The 15871-nt window shown below is 33.7% G+C and overlaps 2 protein-coding genes across 2 annotated transcripts; one reads left to right on the top strand and one right to left on the bottom strand.

Annotated features, from left to right (window-relative positions):
• Window positions 1-510: 510 nt before the first annotated feature.
• On the bottom strand, window positions 511-2042 carry LOC7480900 (transcription factor MYB2). The gene is made up of 3 exons (XM_002311664.4): window positions 1794-2042; window positions 1314-1443; window positions 511-1198 (listed from the first exon to the last, which is right to left on the bottom strand). The coding sequence occupies exons 1-3, from the start codon at window positions 1948-1950 to the stop codon at window positions 691-693; spliced, it is 795 nt and encodes a 264-aa protein (XP_002311700.1). The 5' UTR covers window positions 1951-2042; the 3' UTR covers window positions 511-690.
• An 8571-nt stretch (window positions 2043-10613) lies between these two features.
• On the top strand, window positions 10614-12482 carry LOC7494757 (uncharacterized). Its single transcript, XM_002312577.4, has 2 exons — window positions 10614-10794; window positions 11291-12482. The coding sequence occupies exon 2, from the start codon at window positions 11297-11299 to the stop codon at window positions 12338-12340; it is 1044 nt and encodes a 347-aa protein (XP_002312613.1). The 5' UTR covers window positions 10614-10794; window positions 11291-11296; the 3' UTR covers window positions 12341-12482.
• Window positions 12483-15871: the final 3389 nt, after the last annotated feature.

The raw sequence follows: 15871 nt of genomic DNA, 5'->3' as shown, positions 1-15871 counted from the left end.
TAGGCATTGAGTCTTCTATTTGCTCTAATACGAAGTATATACCAGGATGTCACAAGGTGCTCTGAGAAGCACCCATTTTCTCCTCGTTTCAATGTAGATATATAGTCTCTTTTTAATGGGATAGGAAAGGAGGATTGAACTGTACGAAAACTAATCCAATAGCATGTGTGCGGTTCTAAAACCCAAAAAAAAAAATCATGATAATGATAATAATAGTGATTAATGAAGAAGTGAAGGTTGTATTTAAAGGAATTGTTCAGATAATTAAAGAGACTCCCTCTTTAATCAATAGGGTTCAAAAACTTTGGATTATACGATGAGGAATTATGTTAATTTCCATGTTCTTGAATTACCTGGTTCTGATATAGATGGTTTATCTTTGATCGAATGAAAGAGTTGATCAGCTAATTAATTTCCATACAAGAAAACTGGTCTACGGGTACCATCTTGTCACAGGATAAAGAAGAAGAAAGAAAAGGAGGGGGAGGGGGAGGCGGGGGAGGGGGAGAGTGAAAAGGTGAAGGATGGATAATTTGCGTTATCAAGGTTCCATATTCTTGTGAGAAGGTAATCGTACAGAGTAGTAATGAGCTCCAGATTAAGAGCCTTCTCATTTGATGATGGCTAGCTAAATACATAGTAACAGTTAAAATTAACACCAAGAGAAATGTAACAGTGCTTAGTGATCAGTTAACAAAAAGGTGCCACTAAATTTTGCATGCTAGCTTTGCTTGTTGCACATGCCACACCAAGATTGCCATGGAGATCATCCAAGTTCCACAAGCCATCCCAGAGTATATCCTCGTTCGAGGCCTCAGGCACTGATGCATTATTGACATTGAACATATTATATAGCAAGACATGCTCCTCAATTGTGTTGGGGTATATGGCATGAGGGGCCATTTCCTGCCTCATTTGAGGTGTACATGGCGCTTTATCTTCGTTTTCATCAAGTAAGGACACGATCTTTCTCATGTCCAATTGATTTATCTGCAGTGGTTGTTGATGTTGAGTTTGTTGCTGTTGTCGCTGCAGCTGCTGCTGCTGCTGTTGAAATTGCTGCCTCTTCAAGTGACGAGTTCTTGCCTTGTCAGAGTTATCTGGAGAGAGCTTGGCCTTCTTCTTGAAATGAGTCCTCCAGTAATTCTTGATCTCATTATCAGTTCTTCCTGGCAAGCTTCTCGCAATTGTGGACCACCTGAGTTTTTTTAAGAAATTGAATTAGCTATATATAAAGCTTTATTTAAAAATCTCAACGAAGACTATCGAAAAAATAAAAAATCAGCAAGGATGATGGGAGTTCAAGTTCTTACCTGTTCCCCCACCTAGCATGCAGCTCCACAATAATGCTCTCTTCATGGGGAGTTATCTGCCCCCTCTTCAGGTCTGGCCTCAAGTAATTCACCCACCTCAATCTGCAGCTCTTTCCATTCCTTTTCAGCCCTGCACAGCCAGCAAAAGACAGGGACATAAAATATCAGTCCTGACCAGGAGGAATACTATAGTCTACGGCAGCATTAGCAATAACAAGGTTGTAGGGAAACTCCATAAACGAATACTAATATTGACTAGGATAATTAATTAAGAAAATCCACATGCGACATTAATCAAGTAAAAACTGGGTTCCTTGCCACAGGGCGCGTGCACCATTTCAATCGTAACAATCTAACCGAGCTTAGCAATTTCCATGTATATCCAGATAAATCTCTAGCATGGTTAAATAGGCTAAGACACTGAGCCAGAGCTCAGTAGCTGAAGAAAAGGTTGTATGTAGAGATGAGTTAGATATACACCTGCAAGCCTGGCTACAGAGCTCCATCTTCCATCACCATGCAACCTGACATATTCAATAAGCAACCTGTCTTCTTCAGCAGTCCAAGGTCCTTTCCTCCAGCCCTCTTCGATCAGACCACCCCAGGCCAACTGCCCTGCCATCACTCCCCAAGACATGTATAAAGGGAGGAATTAAGGAAAAGACTTGTGTTTGTTAACGTGCAGGTAAAGTTTGTCTTCCAAATTCTGTGCATATGGGGCTAGTGTTTGTTGCGTATTTATATCTGATATTCCATCAGTCAGTTTAGGGTCACTGTCATATCATCCCTGTCCTTCTCCTCTCCTATAGTAAGTGTAGAGTTTGATTGCTATATCAGAATAAAAAATATCTGATATTTTTATATTTCTGCAACGAATTCATTTCCATAGCTTTTTATCCATTGTTCTGAAACATTAGTTAAAGTTAATGGGATCATGATTTGCTAAATCGATTCCATACCCTCTGATTGATGAGTGTTCGCAGAAGTGACATGCCAATCAAGTGGTTGTGATGTAAGGATCAAATCTTTCTATAGATTGGGAAATGCCTATGCCACTCATACCACTACTTGCGACACGCAAGGGCATCTGGGAAATCTAATTCAAAGAATGTCAAGACCTTGGGTGACATGTCCTAATAAGGATAGAATCCAATCAGATTAGGGTTCATTTTATGCTAAAGTGAGACAGAGAACTAGTAATCTCATGGACGTACGCCACGTATAGAATAGGGCCCATGCATTAAGACACTATACACATGTTTTACAGTACTGTCTTCCAACCATATTTAAATAAAAAATAAAAAAAAATAGCATTAAATTAATTTTTTTATTATATTAATGTTTCGTGTCAAAAATAAATTTTAAGAATATCAAATAGTCGGTATGATCAATAGCCCTTAAAGCATAATCTAGAAGTAGCAAATATTTAAAAATACATGGGTGGTGGGTTTTTTAACATGAAAATTACTCGTGCGCCAATAAGCTTTTACCAGCTGTTTGATTAGCATACTTATTAAGGAGATCGACACGATTAATCTTCATTAAAATGTTAATTAAATAGAATTGATGGATTCCATTTTGGGTGCTGGAGCCATTATAATATTGAAGCCATTGATGGTCTCGGTCACCTTGCGGACAGGTGTGTGTTTTGGAGAAGATGTTGGAAAGAAAATGTTCGGGGGTGGGTGGATGCATATTTTCAGTCTAGCAAAGAGACGAGAAGAGAGGGCACAAAACATGCTTGCGAGGCAACAAGTGCTAAACACGAGGAAACGCTCGAGCATTATATGTACAAAGAGACAGTAACAAAGATAGGGAGCAAATCTTGGACCAATCAAATTTCTAAATGCTAACATGGCTTCTTGCTCGTGTTAGGGAGAGAAGCATGGAGGTCGCTGAAAATCATATATAGAGACCGTGATAAGTAAAAGGAATTGATTAATTTTTGTTAAAAATATTTTTAAAAAATATATATTTTTTTAATTTTTTATGTACTTCAAAATAATTTTTTGTGTTTTCGGATCATTTAATATGCTAATATCAAAAATAATTTTTTAAAAATAAAAAATATTATTTTGATGCATTCCGAGTGAATAGAACTTTGAAAAGTAACTCTTACCGCATTTTCAATCATTAAGGTTGCGTTTATTTAATGAAAAATATTTTTTTAGAAAGTGGTTTTTATGAAAAATAAATTACTGAAAAATAAATTATTTTTGGATATTTGGTAGTGTCATGAAAAATAAGTTAAAAAATATTTTCCAGTATTAATTTGCCTATGTCATGGAAAATAAATTAAAAAATATTTTTTTAATGTTTTAATTGTTTTCCCAGGTTTATTAAGAGAAGATGACCAAATCTTATAGATAAAAAAGTTGAAGGGGGATAAAATTGAAAAAAAAAACCTAATTTTATAAATTATTTCAAATAAAATAAATAATAATCAAAATAATGAAGATCAAGTCTGACAAATAAAAAAGTTAAAAGATGATGAAATTATATAAGAGTTAAAAATTAAATCAAATTATAAGAGAAAAAATTCAAAAAAAAATATATAGCAATTAAAAATTAAAAACCAAGATTGATATAATCAATAATTAATAAGATATTTTTTATTTTTTCATAACTTTTAAAAAATATTTTTCGTCCAAAATAAAAAAATACATTCTTAAAAACCAAGTTAAATTTTTATTTGATCAACAAATATTTTATATTGATGAATTTTTGGAATATAAGTAAATATATTGAATCCACTTTTAATAAAAATAAAATAAACCGGAAAGTTATTTGCCATTCGCCATTAACCCATTACACAAGCTCATCATAAATGACGAACCATAGAGCAACGTGTGACTTCACCATTCCACTATTTTGGCAACTTCAAACTCGAATGAACCAGAAAATTAAACAACATTAAAATCGGGAAAAGACTACACGTGGCCATTTGCCTCTTATCTTGTTGCAGGCAACTCTATCGGCATCAAAACCCTTTTACACTTAATTAATCCAATAATTAGACACCGCTAATCCGTGTCCTGCACCGATTTTTTTAACTCAAAAGAGCTGTTCCCTCAGCATGCTTGTACTGCTTCAACTTTGTTTTACAGCTGAGCATTATTTATAAAATAAATAATATAAATTATATTTTATTATATTCTAGAATCTTATTTAATAATTTAAAATTTTAGATGACATAATTTTTTTAATATGATATTGAAATCTTAATTATTAATAGTATTAGAGTCTTAGTTATTAAAAAATTATGAGTTTAAATCTCACTATTAATATTTATTTAATAAAAATTTTGCTTCAAAAAATATATTAAAAATATATAAAAATTATATTCTTTAAATTTTAAATTAAAATAATTCTTTAAAAATTACAGATGTCAAACTACAACGATCTCTTGTGTTTCCTTGTTTTACACCTTCGGTGGGTGTCTTTTCAGAGTGATTAGGATGATAGAGTTTAGACTTTAGAGGATGCTGTGGGGTTTCAAGTACAAATTCCCTTTTGTCTTTACTTTCTTGGAAGGGAATTAACGTTGTCTCGTGCCCGTTACTTTCTAGAAGCTTATTAACGTTGTCTCGTGCCCGTTACTTTCTAGAAGCTTGATAAAGCATGGGATCACATTAAACAAGCTGGGCCAGATCAGGATATATATGGGAATTAGGGTGTGTTTTTTTAAAATATTAAGATAATGATTTTTATAATGTTTTTTTTAATAATTTTTATGTGATAATATCAAAAACAAATCTAAAAAAAATTAATATATTTTTTATGTGATAATATATTTTTTTTAGTGCAAGTATCACTCTCTACACACTCTACACACACGCACGCACACAGCATGAGATTGCCTGGTTCTATCTTGCAACAGTGGAGATCATAAATCTCAAGACAACTTTTATGTAATTTTGCTTCTGAATACAGAAACATGAAATTTATTTTAAGAAAAAGAAATAAAAAAAAACAATTAATTGTCATTTTTCCATATTGTTAATGATTTTACATTTTTATCAACAAATTAAGAAATTCCTAAATTACAAGTTCTTTTTTATGTTTCCAAATTAAATTTGAAAACAAAACCACAAATAAACATAATTGGCACGCACCAGTTTCTCTGACCGTCCAAGAAATGAATTGCAACCCACTTGCCTTTTGAGGACTCAACTCATTAATCTTTGCAAATTGGTATAGGAAACAAAGTAATAAACAGTGCCGAACAGATTACATCTCTTACCGGTCAAAACTCAAAAGTTAGAGAGTGTTTGAGAGCACGGTTTAATTATTTTTTTTTTAAATCTTGATTTATTTATTTTTTAAAATTAATTTTTTATATATATTTTTAAATTATTTTGATATTAAAATTGAATTAAAAATATTATTTTAATATATTTTTAAACAAAAAACACTATTTATCACTTTTTCAAACACCCACTTAATAGCTTACCATTGAATTTGATTGAATCAAGTAAATAGATGTATTTTTCCATTATTATTTTTATATGTTTTTAAATTATTTTGATGTTCTGATTTTAAAATTAAATTTTTAAAAAATAAATAAATTATTTTAATATATTTTTAAATAAAAAATAATATTTACTACTCTCTCAAACACCCGCTTAACAGCTTAGTATTGAATTTGATTGAATCAAGTAAAGTAAACAGATGTCTTTTTTTATTATTTTTTTTTCGAGTTTTCAATGTTTTGATAAGTTCTTGAAAGCCGAAGGCAAAGATCAGGTAGGTAAATTAGGATTTTTAGAACTATTTTGAACTGAAACTTGCTTAAAATCTTTCTCGGTGGCGTTGACTGTATCAATCAGGGAAGGTAAAAAGGAACAGATAAATTTAATAGACAATAAATATAAAACAAAGAGAGCTTTAATGGTGGCGGACAGAAACCAATCCAAATTTGAGTCAGATTAATTCTTAATCAAATTTGACCATACCTGTAAATGGCCACAAAAACATGGACGTAAAATGTTCTCCTCTTCTCCTCCGTCCTCTCCTTAGCATGGACTGTGGTGAAGAAGTCGTAGTCTCCTGGACAGATCTCTGTCCACTTGAAGGCATGCGTGATGACATAAGCTAATTGTGCACGAATGCTTGAGTTTTTTATAATGAATAATCTGCCTGATTGCCTCCCATAAAACGTTTGCACGATTGGGCTATGATTCTTAATTTTCTTTGCACCTTCGTAGAGGTAGGACTCACTCTCGAACTGCAGATCTTGCTTGTTTTCCTTGGCAATCCAGACATTTTCCACTCTTTTTTCTTTTATTTGATCTCTCGATAAAAATAAATAAATAAAATTCTTAACATGATCACTCATTATATTGTGATTTTCTGTTTTATCATATTGAAAATTAATTATAATTATTTTGTAGCTGTGCTAATTGTGAATGCTAAAGTATAATTATCAGTGACTAAAACTTCGTTTAAAAACACGATGTAAATCGTGTTTTTTAAAAATTCAAAAGAATTTTTTTAACTAAAAATTAATTTTTTATATGTTTTAAATCATTTTAATACGCTGATCTCAAAAATAATTTTTAAAAATAAAAAAAATATATCATTTTAATATATCTCAATAAAAATAAACACCCCATAATAACGTAAGACATCCCTTATTTTGTTATTTATTTTGTTATTTTAAAACATCAATCATACCCATAATAACGTAAGACATCACTAATTGTTTTTCATTTACGTTAATCACTTAAAAAACAGAAGTCCTCTATATTAATTATGAACTTCTTGTCAAACTACCTAGGAGGTCCTGGTGGAGCGGTTAGGCGCGCTCTCGTCGCTTACGAGGTCTGGGGTTCGACTCCTCTCTTTGTCTGCAGCTGGTCTCTTGGGGAGCCCTTGCCACCCGGGACGGGGATTAGTCTGGGCGAAGCCTGGGATACCCTGGTTCACCCCAAAAAAAAAACTTCTTGTCAAACACTCTCAGATCTCTCTAATCCTTGATCTCCTGGACAGTACTGCCGACTAATTTTAGCTGATGCCTCTTTTTACTTGAACAAGAATTATATCCTATCGCTGATCGCTGGCAAAGCACTAAAAAGCCTAAAAAAATCGTAAAGTCGGAATAATGAAGTGTTCTTTTTTCATGTCTATCCTCCCCTTCCCTAATTATGATTTAATTAATTGAATCCCTCTTTTATCTTTTCCTTTTAACATTAATTAATTTCTCAGCTCGATGCCCTACGGCCTTTCCAGGCGTGCTTTTTGACCCAGCTGGAGCATGAATGCCATGCTTGTCCACTGTTGGTCAACGGGTCAACTCCCTTATACAAGGCCAAGCTTGAAACACGATTTGGGTAGGCATACATATCTGTCTTCTTCTCTAGCTCTTATCCACCTTCATCTTCACCACCCTACCAAACATATATTGTCATTGAACAAGTCTCACATTGCTAAGGATTCTTTTCCTATGAATCACTCCTGTCATGTTTTAATCATCACGACCAGACCACGAATTACATATCAATGGAAAAACATTTACAAATATCTGTTTGTTTTCGTCTACTTTTTGTTTACTGAATTGGGAAAACAAAGAATCATCTTAAATAGAATTGTACGAGTAAGAGAGAATTTTAAGCATAATTTGTACAAAAAAAAACAATGAATATTACTGTGACAAAGTATAATTTCAATATTATCTTACCACCCCGTCAAATCATCTAAAACACCATCAAACAAGTATCAGATTATGATAATCCTAAGGGTGTAGCTCAACTGATTATATTCTAAATTTGCTCTATAGAGATCACTGGTTCGAGTTTCATAAACCTCATGATCACTAGAGGTTTACATAGTCGTTAACTTCAGGGCCCATGAAATTAGTCGAGATGCATGCAAACTGACCCGGACATCCACGTTAAAAAAAAAAAAGTATCAAATGATGATCACTATGGATTCTTTTGCTACGAATCACTTCTGCCATGAAAACATTTACAAATATCTGTTTGTTTTCGTATACTTTTTGTTTACTTGGGAAAACAAAGGATCAGCTTAAATAGAATTATACTATATAGCTACAGGAAATAGTAATTATAATACATTAAATGTGACGCAAATTCAAGAACACTAGCTGGATATTGAAGTCCAAACCCTAGGAACACGATTACTTAGACCTTTCCTTTTCACAACCTTTAGCTAGCTTCTGGTAAACAATGCTTTCAAACACTTTATTGTTATATAAAATATTGGAGAATTGATCCAACTTATATTGTGGTGTTTGATTCCAGAGTAGACTCGTGATTCCGACTTCAGCTCATGATTCTTCCGCAAGAAAATTGATTGTCTTGCAGGACCAGATCGCTAGACTGGATTATTAGAGTGATTAGGCAAGCAATAAAAGGGATTAAGCATGTCATCCTCTGGATGAACTCAACACCGGCCAATTGCTAGGTTGAGTTGTCTGCCAACAACCCTAGCTAGTCGTGAGTTTTTCTTTTTGATAATATATAGCCATTATAGTAATTTGAAAGCGGAAAGGGTTATAGTTGATCAAGTATTCAATGACATGGACAATTCTTGAAAAAGAGTGAGAGATTTAATTATGGATTTCTACTTATAAAGAGAATGACAAAGCGTGGGTGTTTTTTAAATTGTTTTTTCTATAAAAAATAAAAAATATATATTATTTTAATGTATTTTTAATCGAAAAATATTTTTTTAAAAAAATCTACACTACTAAATACACACTAAAATATATTCAAAAGAAGAAATGAAGTGATAAAGGATGGCTGATGTTTGACATGTAACCGACTTAAGATGAATTGTGATCTTAAATGAAACTATAAATACAATATTTTAAAATATTCAATAAATATTTTTTTATTTATGTCGACAAGCTTCATCTTCATTTTCATTTTGTACATAGAATTTTTTATTAAATAAAAATAATTTTCCTTCTATAAAGTATAATTAACAAATATATTTTATTAAGTTGTGATATTACACCATTGCTAAGTAATCTTCAGCTTAAACCGGCTCTGATTCGACAAAGAAAACACTTCAGAGTTGATGCCCAGATGGATTTAGCAGCTATGGACCCGGCATGAAAATTAGCATAATGATGCCAAAGGCCACCAAAACAAACAGGGATGGTAGCAAATGGAAAACGTAGGGATAAAGAGAATACAGTTGTTGAAATAGTTGTCAAAACCAGCTAATTTAAAGAAATATATCTTGATTTAATTGGATGAAACTAAAAATTTTGACTTTTTTAGTTTTTTTTATTATACTGAAGAAGAATAAACTCCTTATTTTTAGGTTGATTTTATAACTAATGATTTAGATATTTAATTGATTTAAATTTTAGATTAAATTCAAAAATTATAGCAACGCGTGTTATGTTTATTAAGGGTGTTTGGCCTCGAGTTTTGAAAAATTTTAATTTTTTTTCAAATTATTTTTTTGGTTTTTAGACTTGTTTTAATATGCTGATATTAAAAATAAATTTTATAAAATAATAAGAAAAAAATATTAATTTAATATACTTTTAAGTAAAAAATACTTCAAAAAGTAATTGTTATTAATATTCTAAACACCCCCTAAATGAATAATATGACAAACATGTTAAATAATATTTATTTAGCCTTATTTATTAAGGGTAGAATAATATTTTCAATTTTATCTATATATAATTCCTTTGTATTTAGGTTAACTTAAGCACTCATAATAAACAGATTATTAAAAATTCTAACCTCCTTCTATGTTTGATCTAAATTACTTTAACAAAACCAACTCACATTTTATAATTAAATTGCCAAAAATATATATATTAAAAATGAGCTATTAATTTATTTATTTTTTGAAAAAAAAAGGTGGAACTTTCTTCCAACAACATGATACCAAAAACATTGTGTTGGTTTCCAACTACACTCATAAATAAATTAGTGAGATATTTGGGTGATTATTATTCTTAAGAGTTCTTATGACACACACGTGTGCTGACTACTAGGCTACTAGCTATTAAATATTAAAATATAATCCAATTTCATGTCCCTATTTTTTATTTTACTTTAGTTGAATTTTTATATGTTTTAAAACTAGATAAATTATAAAAAATGTATGTGAATTATTCAAGATTTTACAATCGCATGATTTAATTTAATAAATATTCAAATTTATTCATTTATAAATAATTTAATAAAATATATTAAGGATTAAACAAGAAAAGCCGAAAACACTTGCGTTCTCTAATACCATAATTACAAGCCCAATCGAGAGAGAGCAGCCCAAATAATGAAATTGAGAGCGAGTTGGGCTCAAGTCTAGTTGTTTCATGGACTTGACCTGACCCGTTTAGCCCCATTTCGAAACCATGTGATCCGACCCGCTATTGCTTTGGCGTCGGCGGTGGTGGTAGCAGGGAAAGCTGCGTCCCCTTTGCATTCTCAATTTAAGCTTCTTGAATAATATCATATAGGCCTGCTCCTCCTCCGTCTACTACTGACAGGTAATCTTCTTTCTGCTTTCTCTCATTCATCCAGGGTTTCCTTTTTATTCACTGTTCGAGAAAAAACTTTGACAGTTGAGATATAGTTTTCAGTGTTAATCTTCAATATTTCATGTAACATGGACTGGCGTTTGGTGATTCTTGATTTTAGGGTTTCTATACTTGATTCTGTTTAGTTCTCTTTGTTTATGAATGTTTATTATTTATGAAGTATATTTGTTAAGATTTGTCGTGTCGTGAATGTGTTCTCCGTTTTTTGCTGGTGTCACTGAAGGAATAAAAATTATTAATCACTGCACTGATAAGGTTTCTGATGTGAACAATGTTAAGGTTGCTGGTTGTTGATGATATGGAACTAGATTGTCTGATTTTTCTTGAGTTCCTTGTTCTGAAATAGTGCATTTAGAATGTAGTTGTTAGCTACTGCCTATTTTCTTTGGTGTCAGGCCAGACTGATTATTATTTGTTCTTTGTGTTGTTTTAAATTTGATTCCAGGAGGAAATGGGCAAGAAAAAGCAAATTCTTTTCGGTGAATCAGATCCTGATATTGATCTTAAGTATCTTATTCATCAGCATTCTTTGTTGTTTGACAAGTTGATTAAACTCATCCCTGCTAAGTTCTATCTACCCACTGACGAGAAAGAGAAGCCATGGTTTCATGGCCTTAGTAAGGGTGCAAAAGCTTCAGCAAAGAAGGAGGCAAGGGAAAATATTAAGAAAGCAAGGAGGGAACGTCTTGATCCTGAGAAGTCTTCTACAACAACCCTTGATTTGTTGATGCAAAACTTGGAGAAGGAAAAATCAAACAGCGAGAGTGATGGTGAAGAAGTGGAGATTAATCCAATGGTGTCTGGTTTAGAAAATGATGACCAATCAGTCACGTATGAAGAACTCCGGCAACGACTTCATCGTAAAATTGAAGAGCTTCGAGGAGGTAGAGATTGTGGTAGCTCAGAGAGATCAAAGAAGAGGAGGGAGATGAAAGTGACTCTGCAAAAGAAACGCAAGAGGGAATCTGGGTCTGTAGAAAAGAGGCCTGGCATGAGTACTTCATTGGAAAGGGTGGAGAAGGATGCAGAAGAAGCTACAAAGGAGCTCAAGTTCAGTCATGTTAAAATGGGGAATGAAGAGGAACACGGGAAGAAGAAGAAGAGGAAGGTTTCAAAGTTAAAGGAGCTTGAAAAAGCAAAAGAATTGGAAGAAGCAAAGAAAGACCCAGATAAAGGGGGCCCAGTCTCAAAGAAGCATTCATGGAAAGCAGCAACAAGTAGAGCTGCAGGAATTAAAGTTCATGATGATCCAAAGCTTCTGAAACAGAGCTTAAAGAAGGATAGCAAGAAGCATCAAAAGAATACTGAGAAGTGGAAGGAAAGGGTTGAAACCCAGCTGAAAATGAAAGCTGAGAAACAGCAAAAAAGATCAAGGAATATAGCTGACAGAATTGAACAGAAGAAGATGCGGCGGATTGAGAAGAGAGAGAGAAAGCTCACGAGGCCAGGGTTTGAAGGTCGCAAGGAAGGTTATATCAATGAAGGCTTAACTTGAGGTGCCTCAACTCAAAAGTTTCTAATGTTGTGCTAGTCTCCTGCTCTTTTTCTGCCCCATTTTTTCCTTTTTTCTCTCATACTTTTTGTAGCATTGTTTCAAGCATGATTTCGTATCAAAATGAGCATTATTTTTCAAGGAATTTCTGTTCATAGAGTGCCCCCTGATCTCTGTCCCATTTTTCATGTGCTTCTGTGGTTCCTTCATTGAATATTGTTGGTATTGTAATGCCGAACGAAATCAACACAGAACCAAATTCACTAATTTTGATTCCAGTAGAAAAGATAACCAAAGAAAGAATTGACAAAGGGAAAGAAAACTGATATTTTATTACAGAAAATTAAATATTACAAAGAAAAGAAAACAAGTAGCCTCACACCACTCAAAAGAACCACTCTCATTTTGGAATCACACCAAAGACTATGAACTTCATTACCATCTACCCAATTCAGACATACATTCCACATTAAATAGAAATATATAATACAATTATTTACTAGATAATAACCAACTAAGATAAGAATAATGACAGTTACAATTAACTTTTCCTGCCACTTGGAATTATAAGATTATCTTTATTTATTCTTCAGTTATGGTTTGTAACTTCTTCCTTCTTGCCAACGTGTTCCATTGGAATTGTAGCTCTATAAAATATACTCCTTTACGAACTAGCTTGATTGCTGTCAAATATTCTGGACTGCTGTTTGCCTTGGTAGAGTGCTGCCACTTTGGTCTCCACAATTTGCATTAACTTTCTCACTCCCCAAGCAACTTGCCAAGGCAAGTAATGTTGAATATAATCGTGAAGTAATTTGAGGATTCAAACGTTAGACTTCTGGGGAAAATCCATGATAGGGAGCGGTTCCAAAATCAACTTTTTATTCTTGAATATCAACGAATAAGTGTTGTTAAATCCATCGTAACTCACCCTTCTGTCATACATCCATGGTCGACCTAGAAGCACATGACATACTGTCATGGGAAGTATATCACACCAAACCTCATCTTGAAAATGACCTCCCAAAGAAAATGATAATAAGCAACGATTTTGGACCATAACAGGATGTTTATCATGGATCCAACTAACGTTGTATTGACTAGGATGTTTTTCTTTCTGTAGGTTTAATTTCTCCACAGCTTCGGTGGAAATTACATTAAGGCCACTTCCGTTGTCAAGAATCATATTTAGTGCTTTGCCCTTGCATGCTACCTTGGTATGAAAAATATTTGTCCTTCTTCATTCCTCCTCTAATTGTGCTGTAGGAGTCGCCTGATTGGATAACATTCGGTGGACTACACACAAAGACAGTTCAGAAGCTTACAACCTTTCTTCTTCAAACTCTTCAATTTCTGCTTCCCCAATTTCTTGATCTCCAGTTGAGGACTCATGAATTGTTTTAGAATTCATTTCAGAAGCAAACATCACCTTTTTTTCTTTTGTAGGGCACACTGCTGCAAAGTGTCCAAAACCCTTACATTTGTAGCATTGTGGTCCGGATGTATAGGTACTGGTCGTACTCTGATCTCCATATGAAGGTGTATTTCTGACAACATTCTTGTTTCCCCCATCAGTGTTCTGTAAGGATATTGATTTGGAAGTTCCAGGCCACTCTCTTGACAATTTGCCTTTATCGATTGCTTGTTGTTTCTCCAATTGCAGAGCCAACTGGTACGCCTCATTTACAGAAAATAATTTGGCAATGAACATATTTCTTCTGATATCACTACGCAGACCTCTTAAATATCTAGCAAGAGTTTGTTGATCAGTTTCCATGACTTGACTTCTCACAGATAAATCATGGAACTTTTCGGTGTAATGGTCTACTGACATAGTCAGTCCTTGCATCCAACGAAGCATATCCTCATACACCAATTGCTCATAATTGGCCGGAAGGTATTTAGTCTCTAGACGAGCCTTCATCTCTACCCAATCTTGAATAGGAGGTTGGTGTGTGCGGCTCAGTTGTTCTTCAATATTTCCCCACCATGCACGTGCAGCCCCTTTTAATTTTAGTTTAACAAATCTGACCTTCCTATTTTCAGGTACTGAAAACCACTCAAAATAGTCTTATAAAGACACCAACCAATCCTGAAAAACATCAGGATCTTGTCTCCCAGTAAAATCAAACACGTCTACTCTTATTCCTCTAGAAAGTTCATCAAAGACCCTGCCATCTCTGTTTCTATAATCGCCCACATGTTCTCCTACTTCTTCCGCATCTATTGCTACATTGCCTCCTTGATTAACTCTGCCCCTTCTGTGATCAACATTATTACTCCTCTCTTCAATATGCTCCAGACGTCCAACAATAGTTCCCAAGGTACTGGTAACTAACTCCATTTGATGTTGCAACTGGTGTAACAAGGCTCATTTTGTAAAGGTGTTGGATGGGGGGGTTCTGTGGGGCTGTCTGGGGAATATTTTGTGGAAAAGGTATTGGTTGAGGAGAGTTCAACGGGTTCTGTGGGGTTGTTTGTTGTAAGGGATCAGTGTGTGGAAGTGTTTGTTGAGAGGGATGAGATTGGGAAGGACCAGGATCCCGTAATCCCTAATTGGGATTATATGAATTACCACTACGGGTTCCAGGTATGAGAGAACATAAATCGAAACCAGGCTCTGATATCAATTAATGCCAAACGAAATCAACACAGAACCAAATTCACTAATTTTGGTTCCAGTAGAAAAGATAACCAAAGAAAGAATTGACAAAGGGAAAGAAAACTGATATTTTATTGCAGAAAATTAAAGATTACAAAGAAAAGAAAACAAGTAGCCTCACACCACTCAAAAGAATCACTCTCATTTTGGAATCACACCAAAGACTATGAACTTCATTACCATCTACCCAATTCAGACATACATTCCACATTAAATAGAAATATATAATACAGTTATTTACTAGATAATAACCAACTAAGATAAGAACAATGATAGTTACAATTAACTTTTCCTGCCACTTGGAATTATAAGATTATCTTCATTTATTCTTCAGTTATGGTTTGTAACTTCTTCCTTCTTGCCAACGTGTTCCATTGGAATTGTAGATCCATAAAATATACTCCTTTACGAACTAGCTTAATTGCTGTTAAATATTCTGGACTTCTGTTTGCCTTGACTAGAGTGCTGCCACTTTGGTCTCCAGAATTTGCATCATATTGCTAGTATTTAGTCATAGCTTATATAACAAACACAGAAGGTTTGCCCCTGGAACAGAATGGAATGCGCAGAACAGAATGTAAAAAGAGGGTTAATTTAGCTAACCCAAATTATTTTGAGACTGAAGCTTGAATAAGTTGGCCAGTTTTGAGACCGAATGTTTAATTGCCATACTGGAAATCTGCCTTGCTGATACCTGATGACCGTCCTAGATAGAATGTTCTTTCAGCTGCGTATGTTCTTGTGTGTTCAATTGCTATGTACTTAGACTGTAATGCTGATGAGGAGAGGTAATTAAAATTAAAACTTGGGAGAGATTAGGGGAGAGGTAGACCAAAACCATTACAACAGTTAATAATGTTGGTTCAAAGTGG

Source organism: Populus trichocarpa, chromosome 8 (genome assembly GCF_000002775.5).
Source record: "Populus trichocarpa isolate Nisqually-1 chromosome 8, P.trichocarpa_v4.1, whole genome shotgun sequence".
Classification (NCBI taxonomy): Eukaryota; Viridiplantae; Streptophyta; class Magnoliopsida; order Malpighiales; family Salicaceae; genus Populus; species Populus trichocarpa.
Note: the sequence above shows the minus strand (reverse complement) of the source record. Positions and strands in the feature narration are given on the sequence as shown.